Source organism: Bacillus rossius, chromosome 14, assembly GCF_032445375.1.
Source record: "Bacillus rossius redtenbacheri isolate Brsri chromosome 14, Brsri_v3, whole genome shotgun sequence".
Classification (NCBI taxonomy): domain Eukaryota; kingdom Metazoa; phylum Arthropoda; class Insecta; order Phasmatodea; family Bacillidae; genus Bacillus; species Bacillus rossius.
Window position 1 is genome coordinate 36407906 of NC_086341.1, and position 22640 is coordinate 36430545.

Genomic DNA, 22640 nt, shown 5'->3' on the forward strand with positions numbered 1-22640 from the left:
AATACCACATTGTACGTTAACATTAATAACATTTTATGTTGGCTGCACTTCTGAACCCCTAGCAACCGCAATACGAAAACAATTTTTATTTAATGTGTATTTTTATTTTAAACGTTATCGGAGATTATTTTACTAACAAAACCTAAATTGACTCACATACGTTACAATGATTATGTTAGAAAAGGATCTGAAAGAAGCGGCGGCGATAGAACGACGCCGAAGATTTGAGGTTGAGCGAAGAGCCAGAATTTTTGATGCGAGGAAAAGAGTTATCGGGGTAATCACAATTTATAATAATTATACTCTGCAATATTAATTTTTTTAAATATTTCTCATTATGTGCGGTTGCAAGAATGTAGCCACCTATACTCACCATCTCTATATTTTATGTTCTTTCCTCATCTTAAGTTGATTTAATATTATGAATTTTATTAATAAATTAGTAATATATCAAACTTTTATATTGTATAATCGCATAAAGTAATGGTACTTTGCAGTGTTTATTGTTAAGGCTTTATGTTTTGTCTTAAGGTATAAATTGGGGAAGGAATTCGATTTGGTGTATGATAAGGAATCGCCCCATAAATGAAATGGTAATCTAGAATTATTCCAGGACAATATGAAAAATTAAATCAGAATGGATGGATATATATTAGAACCCAGGTCCTCCTGAAAAAGAGGCAGAGATTTCTACCACAAAAACTACGCCCTATGTCTATGCATCAGTTATTCCCCTTCAAGTTTCATCAACAGCTGTGAGGATAGATTACGATTGTCCACACACCCTTAATTTTTACTCATCTAAAACAATAGTGTTTTAGCCTACATCTTAGTTAACTTAAACGTAACCTAGGTATTTAGGTAATTTCTTAGAGTAAGAGCTCATCCCAAATAAAAAACAAAAAATTGTATTTTTGAGTATTACTTATCCCGAAAAACACAGCTAAGTATTAAATATTGCAAACTTGACCTAACCAACTATTCACACCAATTTACAGTATTTTTAATGTAACTAACCTAACCCAACCAATTGTTCACAACATATTACCAATATTTAAATTTAGCCAACTTAATTTTAAAAAAACTTTAAAAGTGTTCTAAATAGTAAATTACTTGAAATATCTTAATGCCATTTTACAGAATCATCAAACGTAATGAAAGAACTTAAAAATACCATGTCCAGAATTTTATTTAAATTTTTTTAGAAGAGCACTTACACTAGAAAAAAATGATTTTTTTTATACTTACATGCCTACTTTTTTATAATCATTGGTAAAACAAGAAGGCTATATATAATTTTATTATTTCATTACCTCAAACAGTATTTTCTAGTAGCATGTTCATAGAAGGATATGGTTTTCACCATGATTAATACTAGGAATAAGTAGATCGTAGATTATTTTTAAATATGGATGTTTTAAGAGATTTGCGTCTCACTTGTTGCCTGTTTTTATGGCTAGAAAGTTGGTAGAAGCAGATAACAGATGCTGTTTCACTGCAGGAGATGTGTGTTTCCTGCTGTTCTTTCAATTCGTTTCTGTTGAGTTATTTAATCCAGAATCACAGTGTAAACTAAAGACTTATCATTAGTAAATATTTATAAATTTGTGGTCTCAATTCAGAACATTAATGATTTCATACAACTTTAATGAAAGGAAAGTTAAATATATGAATTTAAATATTTAATAAACATAAGTATACCCTCCATAAAAATGAAATTAGGGCTTGAAATGAGCCGTTGCCTCTTTGCCCCCATCCCCCCTCCAGGCCTTGATTCCAGGCAGTTAGCGCTCTGAGTGGCTAATCTTTAGCCACTCCCCTTCCTTTTCCAGTTCCCCACAAACATCATAAAATTTTACAAATTTAAGGCCACCTTACCCTGTTTACAACCCCGTCACCCTAAAACTGAGGTCAATCACCCTTCAACAGGTTATGTGTTTCTCTTACAACAAGGGGCGGGGATATTCACGTCTTTCTGTCGTGCTTTCACTTGTAGGATTTTAGAAATCAATTTGATATTTGCTTCGCGTCAGAAAACTAGTATTATACGCACAGGACATGTACATTTTTTTTTTTTTGCAAATGTGTGTTTCGGTTTTTAATGTCTCGCTTTGATTTCAGCATGCTCTTGGATTTGTAAAATGTAGATATTGGTCTGACTCATATACCTACAAAAGGAATTTTTTTCATAACCTTGTGGTACCAACCATAAGGCTCAGTGGAACAAATAAATACAAATGCAAATGTACACTCTTACATACTTGTTCGTCGCACTACAAGTTCCCTTACAGCGTGTGAACGTAAGACCCGAACTCGGAGCGTGGGGGCCGAGTGTTTTTTGTGAGCGAAAATGAGGGAGGGGTTGTTTCCCCTTACTTCCCTTACCTCTGTGGCCGCCAAGAGTGGGGACGGTTGAAACTGTTCGTGTTTGATGCGTTCCTGTCACAGGTGGACGAGGCGGCACTGAAGATGCAGATGGAAGAGCGAAGGGCGAGGGAGGCGGAGAAACATCGGCTGTACGAAGCGTTCGAACAGCAGCGTCTGCGCGACGCCCAGCTGGCCTTGGCTCTCGAGAAACAAGCGGAGGAGGTTTGTTATTGGTCCGTTCATAGCGGGACATCGTTACTAAGTTCCTCTCTCGGAACAGAATGTCCACATTCTGGAAAGTCTGGGAATGTTGGGGAATTCACTTGGAATCCTGAAAAGACATGAAAATTCCCCAGTGACAGTAATTTGAGGGGGAAAATGTCATGCTCCAGTCTGCCATCACCCAGGTTGTGAAAGCAATTTTTTTTAGACTGTGTTTTAGAGCGTAGTCTCAAAATAATGAACGAAGCTCTCATCATTAGGAAGGTGTATTGAACAAATTTTATCAAAGTTCTGCAGCTAGGAACCCAAGTTAGGTCATATGGAGTGTAATTATTCATCTTTTTTTTTTCTTTCTTTACCAACAAACAATTTTTAGATCTACTCAATTCTTAAGAAAAGGATGCTTGTAGTTATGTATGCATGTTATAAGTTTTACATCTTTGTTATTTATAATAACAAACCAGAGGTAGCATAATATGTGTGACCTTTGGACTGTAACCTTAGGCATATAAACTAATGCATATAGTTAACATCAAAAAGAAGAGATATCACAGTGTTTACCATGTTACAGAGAACCATCAAGATTGTAAAAATTATCTCGGCTAAAAAATTAAAAGTAAAAATGAAGTAAATCAGATTGCAAAAAATTATGTTCAGGGGTTTCAGTATTATCTCTATATAACAAAATTGAAAACACTGATTTTTTTGTGTGTTTGTTACAAAGGAGTTCTTTAAAAAGAGGTGGAACGAAACAAGGGTAGTAAGAACACGCTATTTATGGACAAAAAACATGAAATTTTGAGTATGACTGTCACAAATGTTGTATTGCTTTTGTTATATTACTTGAGTTCTGAAATAACTCTCAATAGCCGAAATTGTGTCACTTAATCAGCAAATAATATCCTGTGAAAATTTATTTGATTAAAGAAATAATTAAAAATGATGATCATGTTTATTTTCCCATTACTTTATCAGCGCTCTTCAGTATTTTTTGCATAATTTTGTAGTAGTATTTTGTTTCTGCTATGAATTTTTTTAAATATTTAAATTATTATTATTTTTATTTCCTATTGTTTCGATTAACATGAAAACAGTTGTATGCTCATTCAATATATTTATCAAATAGGATCAATTTGGGCCATTTAAAAAAAATAATAGTATTTAATATCTGTGTTCCTTTGTTATAAAAGCTTTACATCTGAAAGAGAAGAAAAATGTAATGTAAAGGTGAAATTGTCTTGTGTTAAGACCTCCACACTAAATCAGTCCAGCTCCCAGTTTGGAATGATTGGCCCAAACTGACTGTTTAGTTTGAACTGACAGTTTGGACTAAACTGAAATGTCCCCCACACACGATCAGTCTTCTGCTTGCTGCTTGCTGTTGGATGTATTGTTTCATCTTAGAATATAGAAGAAACTTAGTTTGGACTGGTGAGATGCTGTTCCCACACATGGCAGTTCGGACTGAGGTCTCTTGGGCCCACAGTCTGATTTAATGGAAAGCCATCAGTTTTGACTGATCAGTCCACTGCCTTGCTCGCACACAACAGTTTCGACTGTTCACTTCGAACTGATAAGTCCGATAAGTCGTGTGTGGTGGTCTTTGGATGCAGTTTTGACTGGGACTTAGCAAGCCGTTCGTCATAAGAAGATTTTTGTTATAAAGAAGTTCAGTGTATAGGGGGTGTACTATATTAGTTTGTCGTTTGCTTCTTTTTTTGGGAACCACTGTGGAGGTCTCGGAACATTCGCCTCCTACTAAGGTGATGTGGGTTCGAATCCCATGGGGGTCACGACAGAATTTGTCGCAAGTGGGAAACATGGCAAATGTTGCAGAGAGCTGTTGGGTTTCCTCAGGGTGTGCCTGTTTTCTTCCACCTAATCCGTCAGTGTCCGAAACTCGTCTCATCATCTCTCACAGTCTCAATGTCAACTTTCCTGTAAATATTCAAAAATCTATTCGGCCAGTTTGGACCTATATCTATTGTACAAGCTTTTTTTTTTTACTATCAACAGTATATTTTATGCCATTTATATCACACATGTTCATTGTTTGTATATAATAGGGAAAAATACATTACAACATGACCTAGATCTAAAATTAGCAGGTACGTATTGATTTTTACGGTAGGAATAAGAAACCTTGTCAGAGATGTCACATGTCCTTGATTCCTCACTAAAATACAACTTCAGCTCTGCAGATGTAAGCATCAAAAAAATCTACTTCTTTTCTATCATGCCTTTTGTCATAACCTGACGTACCTGTGTGTGTGTCGCAGGAAAGGTTTTGCGTCAACAAAGCCATCGACACCTTCCGGTCCGTATACCAGCGCCCGGAGCAGCGTCGGGAGTTTGACCTCTACGACCCAGACGGGCTGAAGAAGGCCCTCCCGGCCCGCGTCTCAGACGATGACCCCCGTTGCTCCCTCTCCTCAGCGCAAAGGTATTCCTCGCCCGGACGTTTACCAGTGGAATTTTTGGACCAGTTCTTTCCACAAGAAACAGGTTGTAGGTTTGTAACAGGTACAGACAAGATTTTATGAATTTATTTTCAGGCCAGTTTCGTTTTTGAAACTGGAATTTATGTGTTATTGTTTTTATTTTTTATGAATATTTTTTTATTCATAGATATCATATTATTTGAACAATAATGACACTTTCTTCTTATTTCACCAAGAAAGCGTCATTTTGACTGATGCATGATACACATTTTTAATGTAACAATTTGTAACTAGTACATCTAGGACATAATTACTCAGAACAATAAAAATAAATCAGCAAATATTTGTGTTGAACACATAATGTAAAAATTGAGTTATAAATAACAGGTGTAAGATAAAAAAAAAATATTTTTGCGAATCTAATTAATACAATCTATTTTGGTACAAACTATGATAATTCCTTGAATTTCATACATTTAAATAAAACCTTTTATGTGGTATGAGTTAAGATTTATTAAAATTGCTAATTAATTTCATTAGCTGTGGAAATCCCAACCCCATAACCCTTTTCCATCCCATAAAGGAGAATTTTGGTACTTCTCGACGATATTTTTCACAATTGACCTTGTGCCAAAATGAAAGGAGAATCACTTTCTACTCGACGTTTTGAAACTCTACCCCCTCTCTACATAAAGCCCGGGCAATGCCTGATACTTCAGCTTGTAGCTATACATTTCAAAGCCTTCTTAACTCAAACCAGATCACTTGGGCTCAGTCGAAAGATGTTGAGATGAGCTGGAACAGGGTGTCCACAAGGAAAAAAATATTTCTTACCAACTTAGACGAGAAAAAAGTACTAGATTTGAAAAAAAAAAAAGTACTAAATTATAATTTGTTATGGTTTTAACAATTTGGGAAGTTATTATGACATTGCAATGCTCTAACTTAAATATATCACACCAAACACACACACACACACATACATTCCATAGTTTTTTAAAAATAATCACGCTTGATAATAAAACATATTGGAGTTACTGTAATAATATTATATTAGAGAAAAAAGTACTAGATCTGTGCTCGACCACTAGAAAACTTATAAAAGTACTAGATCTAGTACGAAAGTACTAACTGTGGACACCCTGAGCTGGAAGGCTCAGTTGAAAGATGTGGAGGTGAGCTGGAAGGCTCAGTGGAAAGATGTTGAGGTGAGCTGGAAGGCTCAGTTGAAAGATGTTGAGGTGAGCTGGAAGGCTCAGTTGAAAGATGTGGAGGCGAGCTGGAAGGCTCAGTTGAAAGATGTTGAGATGAGCTGGAAGGCTCAGTTGAAAGATGTTGAGGTGAGCTGGAAGGCTCAGTGGAAAGATGTTGAGGTGAGCTGGAAGGCTCAGTTGAAAGATGTGGAGGTGAGCTGGAAGGCTCAGTTGAAAGATGCGGAGGTTAGCTGGAAGGCTCAGTGGAAAGATGTTGAGGTGAGCTGGAAGACTCAGTGGAAAGATGTTGAGGTGAGCTGGAAGACTCAGTGGAAAGATGTTGAGGTGAGCTGGAAGGCTCAGTCGAAAGATGTTGAGGTGAGCTGGAAGGCTTAGGTGAGCTGAGACGGGGGGCAGGTTCGCGGGGGAGGACCTGGCCGGCCGGGAGAGGCTCCGCGCCCAGGCGCAGCAGCAGCGCGCCTGGCTGGAGCAGCAGCTGGCGGAGCGGCGGGCCGCGGACGCTGCCCGGCGGGCCGCCGAGGAGGCCCACCAGCGGGCCCTGGCGGAGCGGGCCCAGCGGGCCGCCGAGCTCGATGCCGCGGAGCGGGAGTGCCGTCGCCGGCTCGACGCGGCCACCGCCTGCTTCAACAAGGCCTTGGTGAGAGCACGTGTGGCCAGGACCGAGGTCTGGGAAGGATAGCCCAATTAATTATATTATAAATTGCAGTTATATTTATTGATTGCTATGTACATTTGTCCCTAAGTTATAACAGTTTACTAGCTGCAATACCCGGCGTTGCCAAGGCTGAACACAGGGGGAAGGTGACCTTTTTCGAAATCAGATGTAGTTAGTAATTGTCTTCTTAATTTGAATGTCAAGTGTGCAAAATAATTTATATCACTTTCAGATCCCGACTGACTTTGTTCTGCCAGTTTATAGTTATTTACCTGGTCTGTATGTAATTTAGACTTTATAAAGCAACTAGCTGCCCGACCCGGCTTAGCACGGCTATACTAATGGAAAAAAATTAAGCAACATCTCCCATTTACAGTAATGGTAAATAAAAAAAAATTCAGTGAAAATTTATTACAATGCTGTATAATGTACCGGAGAGAAAATGAATAGCACCAATGGTTTCCCGACTCGTGCACGCAACGTACAACTGATGTACCCGTACTTCGCTATGGCAGTCTACAGGCAGATCACTCTTGCGCCGCTCATTATACTTGCCCCTCCTAGTGGGTACGCCACTGCCGCGCGATGCCCGTTGCCATGGAGATGCAGAAGACATGAGCAATGCAAAATCCTGTTCTCATGCAGACAAAGTACTCATTGTTGCATGGTTTTAACCACCCATGGGATCTAATTATCGGAAAATGTCATCCTGTGTAACATAAGGAACATTACTGTGAAGTTTCAAGTCTGTAAAATATATATACTTGAAAAAAAAGGCAATAAAAAAACAAATTAAACACAGATAGAGGAAAAAAAACAATACTTTAGGTTTGCGATTTAAAGTGATAAAAAATATTTAAATACTAATTGAACTCTTATGAGGGTAGGTACTGATTGCTTCGTTGTTAATATCACACGGGTGTTTTTTACTTGTATGGGAAAATTAAGAATGATAAGGCATCTAGTGCGTGGCAACAATGTTAATAGGCAATAGGAAATAAACTTCTAGCGCCTGCAGCATTGTCAACATACACTTTGTACGTGTACTGCATGTTGTATCTAACCCCCTCCAACGCATTTGATTCTAAATTGGCCTTTTATTAAAGATCCCTAATGTTATTGATAATATTATATAGCCTATAGCCTTCCTCGATAAATGTATGTACTATCCAACACTGAAAGAATTTTTAAAATCAGACCAGTGGTTCCTGAGATTATCGCGTTCAAACAAACAAACAAACTCTTCAGCTTTATAATATTAGTATAGATATAGAAAAAAGCTGAAAAATAAGAGATTACTAATATTGAAAAGATTCCATTATCTAGCTAATGCTCGACCTGCATTGCAATGCCTCATTCAGTTTTGTTTTGTAATATGTTTGAAGTAGTTCCACATATACAAATCATCTATCCATCTCTATATATATTTATCTCTATCTACATCTATATACATCTATGTATCTCTCTATCTCTATTTATCTCTATATCTACATATATACTTTCCATTATCTCTATATCTTCTATATATAAGTCCCTATATAGCTCTATACATCTATAGGTATATATCTTTATCTAACCCATTTCATTCTCTATACCTCGCTCTATCTCAACTTATCTCTCCGTCTCTATCTCACTCTATATACAGGATGTATCAAAATTCATGTTACAACGCTTGAGGGTAGAAAACTCTTATTATTTGCAACCATTTTTGCCAATAAACATGTTGCCGGAAACGCATAGCCCCAGAAAGAGTCAGTGTAGGCAACCCGTTGGGCTTTGTGCGAGACAGACGATGCTGTGGTGAATTATGTGTTTACGACGCCGGGCAGCGCTCGAGAGGATTGTACGATGTCAAATGCTGACCCCCGCCCCTTTTTACTTCCGTTGGTGGTGCTCTCACCTCTTTTCTTCCGTTCGTGCCGTGCCATAGCACTGCGCAGCGTGACATCACAGTGTCACAGTGTGTTTTGATATCACTGGTGGTATGTCGTTGGCTGTTCTGTCGTACAAGCAAACTCGTGGTGTCATTTCTTTCGCTGTGGTTCTGAAAAGGGCGACGTTTTAGTGGAGCTCAATGGAGTACACGTTTAGTGAGTACACGGACATGCTGCTTGTTTACGGGGAAGCTAGACAAAATGGACGAGCCGCCCGTCGTCTGTACGAAGAACGATATCCGGGTCGTTGGATTCCAGCTCACACCATGTTTGCAAGACTTACTCAGCGAATGCGTGATACTGGTATATGTGCCGTCACAAGACCAAATGCTGGTGCTCCACGCAGGGTTCGTACTCCCAGTTTTGAAGAAGATGTACTTCAGAGATTTGAGGAGGGTCCGGATACAAGCACAAGGGCAGAAGGTTCCGATATGGACGCTGACAAAATGACTGTTTGGCGAGTTCTTCATGAGCAACTCTTGTACCCGTACCACCTTCAGAAAGTGCAACACATGGGTCCGGCGGACTATCCTCTTCGCATGACCTTTTCTCGTTGGTACATTCGAAGAGTATTGAGGAACCCCGAGTTAGCAGTTTTATTCAGCGATGAAGCCAAGTTCTTTCAAGACGCTATTCTCAATTCGCACAACAGTCATGTTTGGAATGATGTCAATCCGCATGCAACGTGTGTTACAGCTCGCCAGGAACGTTTTTCAGTTAATGTGTGGGCTGGTATTGTTGACGGCGTACTCATCGGGCCTTTTTTTCTTCCGCCACGACTTACCGGCACTGGATACCTCCACTTCCTTCAGAACGAACTACCAGTTCTTCTTGAAGAGGTTCCATTGCATGTCCGAAGTGTGATGTGGTACCAACATGACGGGGCACCACCTCATTTTTCCCTGCAAGTGCGAGAGTATTTAAATCAAACATTTCCAAACCGATGAATTGGACGAGCGGGCCCTGTCGCATGGCCGCCAAGGTCACCGGACCTAACCCCGTTAGATTTCTTTCTGTGGGGTTACGTAAAAGGGTTTATCTACGCTACGCCAGTAGAAACGGTAGAAGAGCTTACACAGCGAATCATTGAAGCGTTCAAAATCATAAGGTCGACTCCACACATGCTCCAGCGTATCCGTGAAAACATGATTCGCCGTTGCCACTTCTGTGTCGCTCAAGGTGGGCGTGTTTTTGAGCCGTTGCTTTAGGCTGTCACGTTGTTAAAACGTATGCAACAATTTCAATGTTGTGAAACAAAGCCGAAGCTGTGATTGATTTCAGAGTGAAATTAAAATCTGTGCCACGATTAAAAGGTTATTTCTCTACTCGAACGCCCGCACATCCACAACATAACACTCTACAACGGGTTGCCTACGCTGACTCTTTCTGGGGCTACAGGGGCTTAACTACGCGTTTCCAGCAACATGTTTATTGGCAAAAATGGTTGCAAATAATAAGAGCTTTCTACCCTCAAGTGTTGTAACATGAATTTGGATAAACCCTGTATATATATCACTCTATCTCTGTCTCTCTTTTATATTTAAATAAATTGTGTCATGCGTGCGCACTTATACAACAAAAACAGACAAAGTGCCGTTATATAACGTGAAATAAACACATTTTTTGACACGATTAGTGCTCCAACTATTGAAAAATAGTTATACCTTCTCAGTAAATTTAATGGGCATGCGCATAACAAATCACCAAAATTTAATTGCAATCGGATGAATGGTATACGGCACAAACAAACGAAAATTAAAGACATGACTAACGCATCAAACAATGGTGCATTTAAAATTCAAGGCAACTCTATCTATTGACGAAGTTAAGAACAAAACTGTTATTAGCTCCTTTATTTTGCTAGCCGCTGCGAGCTCCACTAAGCGGACTGGTCTCACCAAGGAGAAAAATATTAACTTGCCAGACCTTGCTATGTGTATGATCGTGTGTCAGACATAGAGAAATGACACTCACTCACTATTTGTATGTCTATGACCTATGATTTTTTCTGTTATAAAATGAAATTATCACTTTTTCACTCCCTTAGGGATGGAATTTCATATTAATATGGGGTCTATGTGTTAATCCAGGTTATAAGCTAGCTGTAGGCCAAATTTCATTCAAATCCATTCAGTAGTTTTTATGTGAAAGAGTAACAAACATCCATACTTACAAACTTTCGCGTTTTTAATATTAGTAGGATATGTAATCACACTTTGAATAATCAGCTATTTTCCGTCCCCAGTGGAGCTTGGCTTGATGCCTGTGTCTCAACATTGCTTTGCACTACTCTCATTTTCTGTGTTGAGACACCATGCCACACGAAGCTTGTTACTTGTCGCCCATTATCCTTCGCTAAGTGGTCACTCACCCTTTTTACCTCACTACCCTTTGCAGTTCGGCTTTCTCTTTTACAGACCTCTCAATTCCCGGCCTCGAAAGGTCTCATAGCCCTTCCAAGTGTTGCTTCATCAAAGCCGACTTAAGAGATTTCCAAAGACCATAATGGAGTGTCTGTTTATAGCATTAACAGTTTTAGTTATCACCCAAAAAAAAAATTAGCATTAATTTTTAATGACTTCACAGTGTAAACTATTTGCAGCAGCCAGTTTACTTCAGGCGTTCCATTAGTTTTTACACTATGGCTTAACAAGTCCAAATTTTTTAAATATAATAAAATTATTATTATGACCCAAAAACTGTTAAAAGCAAGATTGGGTTTTCATTTCCTCTCACTCCCAGTTACAGCTAGTACTCACACACCATGTCGGTTATTTCATTTTCTTTTCGTTCCTATTATTTGAGGGCTTTTCCGGTAAATTTATCTCTTGCGTGTTATGTTTTGATAAAATTTTTTCAACAGATGTCTACAAAATATTATCTAGTAGCTGCAAAAGTTACACAATTGTTCATAGTTTTATAATCACTTGTATAAGGTTTTAAAAGTTTGCAAATAAAATGTAGTAAATACCTGGTAAAAAAAATTACAACAGAGCTTTCGGAAGAAATTTACAGGAAAAATCTCATAGTCAATACTAATGACAAGAAAATGAAAGTGAGTGAGACCAAGTCTTAAAATGCAAAGTAGTTAAATGACCGTGATGACAATTTTCCTGCCTAGAGATGTGAGTGGGAAAATTATATGAGGGAATTTTTCAGTCCAGAAGATTTTCTGGAAAAATATAAGCATATATTTATCTGAATTTTTTTTTTCATTACCAGATAGAAACATAATTTAAGATATAACATAATTATGGAATGATGTATTTTCTGCACATTGGTAGGACTTTTTTAACAACATATTTTTTGTTCTTCGCAGCTGTAGCGGCCTAGACTACTTACTTTTTTGAAGGCCCTATCATTGGTAAATTTGAAAGATTAACTCAAAAAAAATTTATGTCAACTTGGAAATTCAGTTTTAATTATGATTTTGTTAAGTAAGTCTTAAGATCTTAAGAAATTTTAATATTCATTCCTGATAATTTATCCTTGTATCAGTGTTATAAATGCTTACAATCAAATTCTGGTAGAATTGCGTAATTATACGTGGCAATAAAATATTGGAAAGTTTTTCTAAAATTAAATAATGAATGGAAATTGGTATTGACCAGTACTCTTATGTTCATAAAATTTTAATTTTTTTTTTCCCCAAGCACTAGCAAACAAGAAAAACAAACATGAAAAACACCAGCGTGGGGCCCCGGGCAATTGCCCTGCCTTGAAGCTGTCCCTGCCTCTCAGTTGGTAGAGGGTAGCATGAGTCCTGCCCAACTCTCAAATGAGCCATCATGTATGTTATATTTAGTTGTTTTATATCTTCAGTAGAGTCCTGCTAATCCTATTCGGATGGGGCCAACCCTGTCTGAATCAACGAAATCCACGTTAAACAGAATATGCCTTAAAATGCACGCAATAATAAGTTTTTATGGGCCAAACTATGAATACAAATGTTTTTCCTTCATAAATACAACTTTTCCTATAGCTTAATTTTAGTTTTAATACTAATGTATGAGTAGACCCAAGTTTTTTAACCTACAAAATGATGTAAGAACAACAAAACAAAAACCAAAATCCTGCTTTTATTTATTAAATCTTATCTGGATTAAGGACTCCGCCCACCGGAGCACACACACGGTGCGCAGAGCTTCAGGAAAAACAACGCAATTTCAAAACCACTCAAGATATCCGAGTGGGGTCTGCTCACGGAAAGCATTTAAAGTTCTCTGAGGGCCGAAAAGTACTTTTGATATCTGATTAAGTTTTTAAACCGTATTTTTAGAAGAGTTAATGCATGTTTTTGGAGTAAATTTTAGGCGTAAAACAACCAGTACAGATTCTTGAAAGCACTTAAGGGACTTGCATTACATCTTTATCTTCATTTATCCGCCATGTAATGTTACTGTCACGGCTCAAGTTTCACAGTTGCCCTGTGACGACGAGAAGACTGCGCGCCAGTCCAGAGGCGACACGGCGCTAGAAGCACCAGCGAGCGTCACGCTTATCGTCCCGCCTCACCGACACACATACACCCCTGACGAGGCGGGCCCCTTAACAGACTTTGCTGTAGTTGATAAATTAAAAAAAAAAAACTGTTTCGGCCACCTTTACGTGGTCGTTGAGCGCGGCGAGGTGCAGCGCCGTGTACACGATCCACGGCCGGGGCAGCTTCGGCAGCAGGATGTGCATGGCACTGCGAACATGCGTGTCCCCCAGGGGTCGTTCCTCGGCCGACCCAGCCCTGCTCGGGGATGTAGCGTGTCTCAGCCTTGTTAGCATTGCCAGGGGCGCAACAACTAAATTTCCAAAAGGGGGGGGGGGGGGGGGGGCAATATACCTTTTTTTAAAGAATCATCGATCCCCCCTATTGAAGCAGTGGGTCCGGGGGTCCTTTCTCGGGAAAATTTGGATTTTAAGGTGTAAAATGGTGCTATTTAAGCAGTTTTATTATCTAAAAATTGATTACACAGCAATTTCTTTGCCCCCGTTTGCCAATACTTCAAGGTTTCAGAGGGGGGAGGGGGGGGCAAAATACCCTTGCCCCCCCCCCCTGTTGTTGCGCCCCTGAGCATTGCAGCGTGCTTTCAAACGGGGAATTGACTCTCGGTTTCCAAAGCACAAGTTAAACCATTAGCGCTGTCTTTGTTTCAGCGTGCTATGTTGTTGTAGATAGTAGAAGAAAGTAACATGTGTAAATATAATATCGGAAATACATATTCCTGACGGGGAGGTGTACCCTGTGGCTGCAGGCGGAGGAGCAGGAGGCGGAGCGGAAGCTGGACGAGGCGCGGGACCGGGAGGACGAGCGGGCGGAGGTCTACAACCTGGTGACGAGCGACCTGCTGACGGAGAACCCGGACGTGGCCGGGAGCAGCCTGGGGGCCCACCGCGTGGTCGGCTACAAGTACAAGGGCATGAGCCGCGGGCAGCTGGAGGACATCCGCAAGGAGCAGCTGCGGCAGGTGGAGGAGGCGCGGGTGAGTCTGCCTGTCATCGCCCTCCAACACTTTAAACAGATGTTTACCAAGTGTAACGCAGTTGTGCAAGTGTTCGTAAGTGTCATCACTTTTGCTCGACTTTTTACATCCACTATGTGACACTTGGTGAATATCTGGCCTGGTTATAGGTTATATGGAAAGCCTAAGCCGGCGTACAAGACCAAGCCTTGTTGCCATGTTGGTTATTTCGTTTACTTGTCACTTCTATCATACAAAAATTATTCCTGAATTTTTCTTTGTCACTGATTTTCTTTTTATCGAGTGTTTACTAAATTTTATTTCATAGGGGTAAGAAGTCATGAAAGCATTCATAAATACAATCACTTGTGTAGTATTTTATAGCGTCACAAATAAAGTTTATTTATAACTGGTGGGAAAATTTTGCACACAACATGTGCAAGGAATTTAAAGAAATAACAAAAAAAAATGAAATAACGAATGAGGTTCTTTGAATAGAGAAGACTGATTTAAAACATTTTTATGGATGTACCCCATTGCTGGTTTTCACTGTATGTCATTGATAAGAAACAATATTTTGCAAGAAAAATGAATAAACAAACACAAAGCAAAGCAAACCAAAATCAGCTGATGTCAAATGGTAAATTCATAGACGGGCTAGAGAATTCCGTGGAAGGAAAAATATCACGACAGGGCAGTTGTAAAAAGAATAGAAAATATGGACAAGCAACTGTCTTGGACAACACAGCGACAGATGAACCTAACGAAACAAAACAAATGAACAGGACAACACAACTTAAACACAACGATGACAGCACATTCAAACACATTAGGCTTCCTAAGACAAAACAGTTGCGACATTTCGGGAATCGACATCTATTCCCATCATCAGGCAGTGTTCATGTCCATTCCTGTGGTTTATTTGTGACATAAAGTGAAATTCAGCAGCAATGGCGTATATGTCCATAAATATGTTTTAAATCATAACCAGCCAGATATCACCCTGCATGTTTGTTAGTGCAATTAAACACCATAATTTTTGCTTTATTGCAATTACCGCTTTATTGCAATTACCAGGGATGTTTCACAATATAAGCATTGTAAATTAATATTTGTACCAGATATGTATACTCTGTAGATTGAGGTTGCTTAGCTTTTGTGTTCTAGCCGGGGAAAAAGTGAAGAGTTCGCAGACGATTCAGTCATCCATCACTGCAGTCGCCATCTTCAGGGTAGCAAGTCTCCTTCAGTAGGAAGATGGCGACTGTAATGTGGAAATGAAACTTTAGTAAACTCTTTGCCTTTGATGCAGCTAGAACCTACAGGACAAGCCACCTTGGACAGTATTCGCGGAAGCCTGCGATCGAAATGAATGTTCTATTGGTTATTAATAGCTGCTTGGAAAAAGTCCGGTAAATACTGTATTCAAAAGTAAAATTGTTTCCTGACCATTAGTGTCAAGGTCAATCTGGAAGTTAATCTTATGTTCCATGGCTGGATAGTGCACATAACTTTACTTCTGCAGTACAATTTTAAAGGTATTTCTTAAAAAATATGTCTGTGATTAACAAAAAAAATAATAATAATAATCCTACTTAGCCGATAGACCCCCGCCTAGCCGGACACTTCAGAAGAAACCACACAATTTGAAAAATGCTCAAGATACTAGAGTGAGGTCTATTTAAGAAAAGCATTCAAAAATATGCTGAGGGCGGATGAGTAGTTCTGTTTCAGGATTTCATTTTTGGACTCAATTTTTATAAGAGTCAAATATGATTAAAACCGATGTTTTCAGAATAATTTTTAGGCGTAAAACACCCGGTACATATTCATTCTTGAAATCACTCAAGGAACTTACATTACACCTTTATCTTAATTTCTCTGACATATCATGTTATGGTTACCATTCTATTATTATATTTGTCTTGTATGAATGACGAGAAGACCGCACCAGTTCGGAGCCTTGTGCTTAGAGGAGACACCGCGCTAGAAGGACCAGCGAGCATTGCACTTATCATCCCGCCTAACTAACTCAGATACATCCCTGACTAGGTGGGCCAGTTAATTTTCAAATATTGGGCAGAAGCGCACAGCTTCTGTATCGTAGGTTGAAGCTTGAAATGGCACAGGAATAAAGCAATGGGTACTTAACGATAACTTTTGATTACTATTGTAACAATTATGTCACTTGAAGTTTCTTCATGAAATAATAGCTTATTTTTTCGTGGCAGTGACCGAATTTAATCTTTTGGTAAAATCAGGTTCAGCAACGAGGTACAAAAGCTTATAAAATATTTACTCCCTTTCATTCCTTAACTCTGTACACAAAGAAGTCAACAATTTAAATTATATCACTAAATTGAAAAACTTTAGAAGGACGGGCCTAATCTTCCTTAAATTAATCATTTTATAACTTCTTCATGAAATACTGGTTAAGAGTTTATAGTAGCTGACACATGTGTAACGGGGAAATGTTCGCTAGCCATTCTTCAAGTTGTATTGTGTTTTTGGTAGAGAGATTGAGAGCTGTGCCCTATTATACAATAAACCACATACTACAATTTATAATTTTCAAGATACTAGTTCGAATAGTTTATATTTCACAATAAATTGGCCAACACTTGTAAAATCCACTCTGGCTATACCCCTGCAATAATATAAATTTTATAATAAAATAAGAGAAAATTTGAGTTTTAACTCTAGTAGAATAATCAACCAAATACAAGTTTTTTACCATTGAATTCTGGTTCATTCTGGTTCTGCTCTCACATCAGGAAAAAAGGCCTGGTCCATCTATCCTGAGTTTGTTTCATCATGTTTTGCCCTTATCAATACAAGCAAAGGCTTGCATTCGATTCCTTCACAACATTTCTGGTAATGTTATTTGTATATGCTTGTATCTAATGACCTTGCTGCTGACAAGATGCAATGCATTCAGTTTTAAAATTTAAAAAATCAGCCATGAGTTCGGTGCCTAGTGAGACCAGCATTTCGGAACTGCATGTAATGCATATTGTTTTTCAGACTCGCAAGGCAGAGGAAGAAGCGTTCAACAACCAGTGGTACAAATTCTCGAGCGACATGTGTAATTTGGTGATGAAGAAAGACCAAGAGCTCACAAGAAAACAAAGGTCAGTTCAAACATTTCTTTTAAAAAATTTATTCACACAAACAACACACGTATGGCCAGAACAGTATCTTAAAGCTCATTCTCGCTTAATGAGTTAATTGTTCAATTTTATGGTCTTTACTCTTATTTAAAAAAAATTTCTGTAATTTTTTTTTTGTGAAAGCTCTTTTGCTTTCTATGTTTCTTCACTAACTTTATAAAATATTTCCTAAACTTAATTTGCGAGTGGTAAAATGACACACAAAACATAAATGTAATATGAACAGTTGCATGACTTTTTACCACTACATATTAGAAAATACTAAAGTAAATATCTTTTGACAAAATTTGTAATTAAATGTAAACTGCAAGAGAGTTATAGTGATAAATTTGCGTCAGTAACATTTAAAAAATAGTAAACAAAAAGAAAATGAAGTAACTGACATGGCATTCGAGACCAAGTATTAAAATTTAATTTTACTTGCATTAGGATATTGTATCCTTTTCCTATTCTACAGTGAAATCTCAGTTAAACACACCTGAAGAGACAGTCAGTTTTGATACTTAATAAAAAAGTAATTGTACTGAACTGTTATTAAATGTTAAATTTCCTGTAGGGATTATAAAATACATATAGTATGTTCGAATTTGTGGTATGTATGTTGTAATCAACTCTTTAATTTACATTACTGTCCTTGAATGTTCTATTCAGTTGCTATTCTTGTAAAGGTGTTTATATTTGATTAATGTTAACTTGAAGTTAATATTTTTGGCATACATTGTTTGCACTCTACAAACATTGAGTGCATGTGTTTAATGCAATATAACCTTATAAATAAATTGATGTCGTCATTTCACTTTTAAACTACGTAGTTTTCTTTCTGTATTTGAATTATCTGGTCCTATATATTATTATATGTGTAATAGGTCTGTACAAAGCTTTGACCAAGTGAATCAATCAAAGCTCGTTTTAATATTTGATTTTACTTCACCAGGAAATGTTATTCGTATCATTTGACGCTCTTTGCTTGTGATGCAAAGATTCACGTTTGTTGTTAAGCTTCACATTTCTTACAAAGCTTTAAAACATTGAAAGTCTTATATTCGCTCTCTAGAATATTTAGTTTTCTTGTGTTGTATATGCTTTGCTTGAATAAAGTTGGTTACGTACTTAAAAAAAATCAAAGGGTGGCAATCATTTTGCCTTTGTGAATGCTCATATTATGCATTGTTATTTTATAATTTTCATTGAATGATGTTATAAATAGTAGGTACCCAATAAGTTAATTACTTATTCAGTACAAATATTAAAAATGTAAAACAAATATTAACTTAAATCCTGTATTTTATAAGATACATAAGTGTAATACAGCTTTGCTGAGAAGAAAATTCGTAATTCAATTTAAGTTCACAAATATTTTAAAAATTTTATTTGATATTCACTTTAAAAAAATTGTATTTGCAAATCTATTTAGGTTATACATTTTGGTTTAGAATTCATGCCAAATAAATTACTTTCAATGATTTTACCATGCTAAACAATTACATTTTTGAAATTTGAGTTTTGTTTTGTCAAATGGCTGATTGATTTAATGTTTGTAGCTAAATTTAGGTGTTAAATGGAGTATTAACTTGCATTTACATTTAGGTGTTATATGTTAATGACCTGCATTGCGGTGTTATTTCGGTTCTATGGCAGTTCACCGCATATTCTTGTCTATATTAATGGCCCAAAGCCCAACGTGTAAAAGTTCCTCAACCAACTATCAAAATGGCTGGTTGTTAGTTTGTTCGACCAACTCCAAACAACGTCTGAACCCAACTCGTCTACTTCCCTCTGAGCGTCTGAACATCACTGTGTTGTGATCACGGGCCTCTCAGACAGTGGAGCGTCTCCATTATTATGCCCGCAGAATTCAAGTTTGTGTGCCACTGTTTGCACCAGTAACTTTACATGGTTGTGAAGCCGGATATCTGTTCATTGCTTGTTTTGACATTCCCAGATACCCATTTTATTTATGCTCACATGAAGCCAAATTTTGAAAACCAAACAACACAATGTATTTGTCATAAAAATGGTTGGAACCTCCCCCATAAGTTGAATTCTGTTAAAATTTTAACAGAAATAACTGTTAGATTTGGAATATCAGTTTACCTGCACTGCAGTGTAGTGAACTTGTATACAAACATGCAGCAGTTGTCTACTAGTAGACTTCTAAAGAAACTTTTACTACGTATATGCTACGTATATATCTAGCATTAATACTTCAAAGTTTGATTTACACGTGTGGTATTGCTAAGTTTATACCAGTTTAGCTGGTGGTCAGGGTAAGATTTATAATGAACTTTGACCTCGCAAGCAAAAATATATATATATATATTTATATATTGTTTATTTTTCAGAGAACTTAATAAAAACATTCTCCACAATAACTTGCGACTGTACGAAGAACAGAAATCTCGCCAAGAGTACATGGATAAGGTTGTGTTCACCAATGAGCCTACGCAAGAATACTTCCAGCAGTTCAACACCTCCACCAGATAAAGACTTTTAACTGCGCCGTAAGTTTGTGTTGTGTTTGTCCATCACCAAGTCTGTACACACTGCCTCAAATAGTTAACCTTTCATCGGATGTTCCAAATCACAGTGAGAATGCACACTGAAATTTCATGGACTGTTAGTCCCACTTGCATATCTATGTACATTAAACAAAAACTATCTCCATATATGTACATGAATCACAAGTTGTACTCAGTGTGTTCTTGCAGACACTAATTTTGTACTTTTATAAAAATAATTTGAGATGAATAAAGTTTTGTTCTTGGCCATCTAGTTCAACTTGCTTTAGCGAATTGGACAAGGTTATGGCAATTCAAACCACTGCCTTTTCCATTCTTTACAATTTTTTTTTAAAAAAAGAGTAAGTAGTGTGATTTTGTCATTCATTTGTAATGAAGAAAGGGAATGAATAACTCATTAGTAAATTAAACTAGGACCTCTTTTATTTTGCAAAAATGAAATTCAAAATGTTCAAATCAAGAAATGAAATGTGTTCTCCTTGAATTTTTTGTAATCATTACATAGAGACCAATAGAGGCTAATATTCAAATGGTTATGCTTGTTGCTGCTTTTGCTGTTGGCTCACAACCCTTCTGGAGGAGACTGGGCCAATGCTGTATTGTATCACAGGCTGTTAAGTTGGGATGTCTCGCAAGACAGCAGCCTGTGTGTGGGTGGCATTTTCCAGAGTACACGAAGAACTATGGAGTCTATCCTTGAGATCATTGACTCCCACAAATGTTTTCAGTCATAATACATCCAAGAGGAAAAAAAAATTCATGACAACTTTAATTTTTGAAATGAACACATCTTCTGAAAATAAAATTACATAAAAATTGATTTTACAGTTTTTAAAGGAATTGGTCAAAGTGCTTCCCTTCTTTTCAAATGAAAATGTGTATGATTTTTTAAAAAAGAAAAAGTGTATAGATTTAAAGAAAATTAAGAACCATTATTTCATTTTTATGGAATAAAAAGTGCTTGTGTTTAGCCTAATTACAATTTATTCATTCCCTTCCATTGAAAAGTCTATTAGATAAATTAGTTTTATTCTATAGCTAGCTCTACATAGAAATCCAATTAAGGTTCAAAATACTTAAACTTTCACCATTTGAAATCTTTAAGCGACTATGAAGCTTAAAAAGATGATTGTTTGGTGGGAAATCTAATGCTCTTCCAAATGGTAAAATCAAATTTACTGTAGCCTAAGTATATATAAAACTATTTAGCATTTTTATATGGTAAGATAGTGTAAAGTTAGAAGATAAAAAAAACAATGTGAAATAGTTCCTGAACAAAGGATTTTTCAAAAAGTTACTAAAAAGAATTTAATTTTTTATTTTTTTGTTTCTGAACCATACAATTAATTTACTTTTAGAGTTTGGCCATAAGGATCCATGACATTCTGTATATAGTAGTATACTGATAATATGATTTTACGCGCTATCAATATTTTTTTAATTTCCCAATGGAGATCTTGATTAGACAATTTCTACTAAATAGAGGCCACGGAAGATAAAGGAATACAGGAATGAGTGGAAGTAGTTTTTTTTTTTTTTTTGCACTTTATCAATTTTCCGATATAATTTAATAATGTAAAACAATTAAAACTATGTTTTTTATATATTTTATATTCTTATTAAACATTACTGTTATGAATAGAGTACTTGAAAAAATAAAAGTTAAATATTTAAACGCTAATAACTGCACCAATTCGATAGATATAACTTAAAATTTTACATATATTGTACATGTTGCAAAAAAATAATGCCTGGTACGTTTATTTCCGTTAGAGGGGATGGATGCTAATCACAATTTCTGCCCCTGGTAAAGGTCTCTGCTACAGAAAACGCTAAGACAGGTTCATCATAGTTTGCTTGGATGGTGTGTGATCTTTCCCGAGTTCAGAATATGTCTACTTTGCGAATGCTGAGTTTCATGTAGGCACTTTTACCATTACATTGCAAAAGACAAGGCAGAACCACTGTAGAATCTGATTTTTTGTCCTGCTCTTGGCTTTTTTGAACTTGGTTATCCAGTACGAAAGTGCTATTATGCATCACTTAAATGGATGAGAAGGAAAAATGAGAGCAAAATCTTAAATTAACAGAAAATATTATTGAATATTGTCACATAACAAGAGTATGCTGAATTAGATCCATTAAAAAAAATTAAAAAAAACATTCTAGTACGTTAGGATTTTATTGTACACTTTGGTATGCGAAACATTACAGCACACATCCATAGTTGTATACTTAAATGTATTTTCCAAAACCAATATTCAGTGAAATCTTATTCAAATGTACCCCATACCTGGTAAGACCCAGATGGAAAACTAATAATGAAATTAGCCTAAACTGAACTGTACGAATTTCAGAATAAATACTTGAAAAAATATATCGTGTTTTATCGCATAATTGTCCAACATTCTATAATAAAATCAAGTTTAAAAAGTAGGGTTGCAATTTTTATGCGAGAAAAGCATTTTTGTTAGGTGAAGTTATTCATAAAAACAAAAGAAACAAAAAAAGTACTTTTATTTAAAAAAAAAAAATGCAAACAAAAGTACGTCAAACAATTGAAATCAATACGCCATGCAACAAAAACATTTTGTTCAACTTCAAATAGAGAAACGAAAACCGTGAGCCAGAACTAACGCATAACCATCTTCAGAGTCCACACTTA

General features: G+C 36.9%; 1 protein-coding gene across 1 annotated transcript; it reads left to right on the forward strand.

The window, feature by feature from the left end:
* Nucleotides 1-54: 54 nt before the first annotated feature.
* On the forward strand, nt 55-20753 carry LOC134538771 (RIB43A-like with coiled-coils protein 2). The gene is made up of 7 exons (XM_063380261.1): nt 55-277; nt 2449-2589; nt 4869-5032; nt 6641-6881; nt 14080-14307; nt 17311-17417; nt 19799-20753. Exons 1-7 carry the CDS (start codon nt 167-169, stop codon nt 19938-19940), a joined length of 1134 nt encoding a protein of 377 aa, XP_063236331.1. The 5' UTR covers nt 55-166; the 3' UTR covers nt 19941-20753.
* The last annotated feature ends 1887 nt before the right edge of the window (nt 20754-22640 follow it).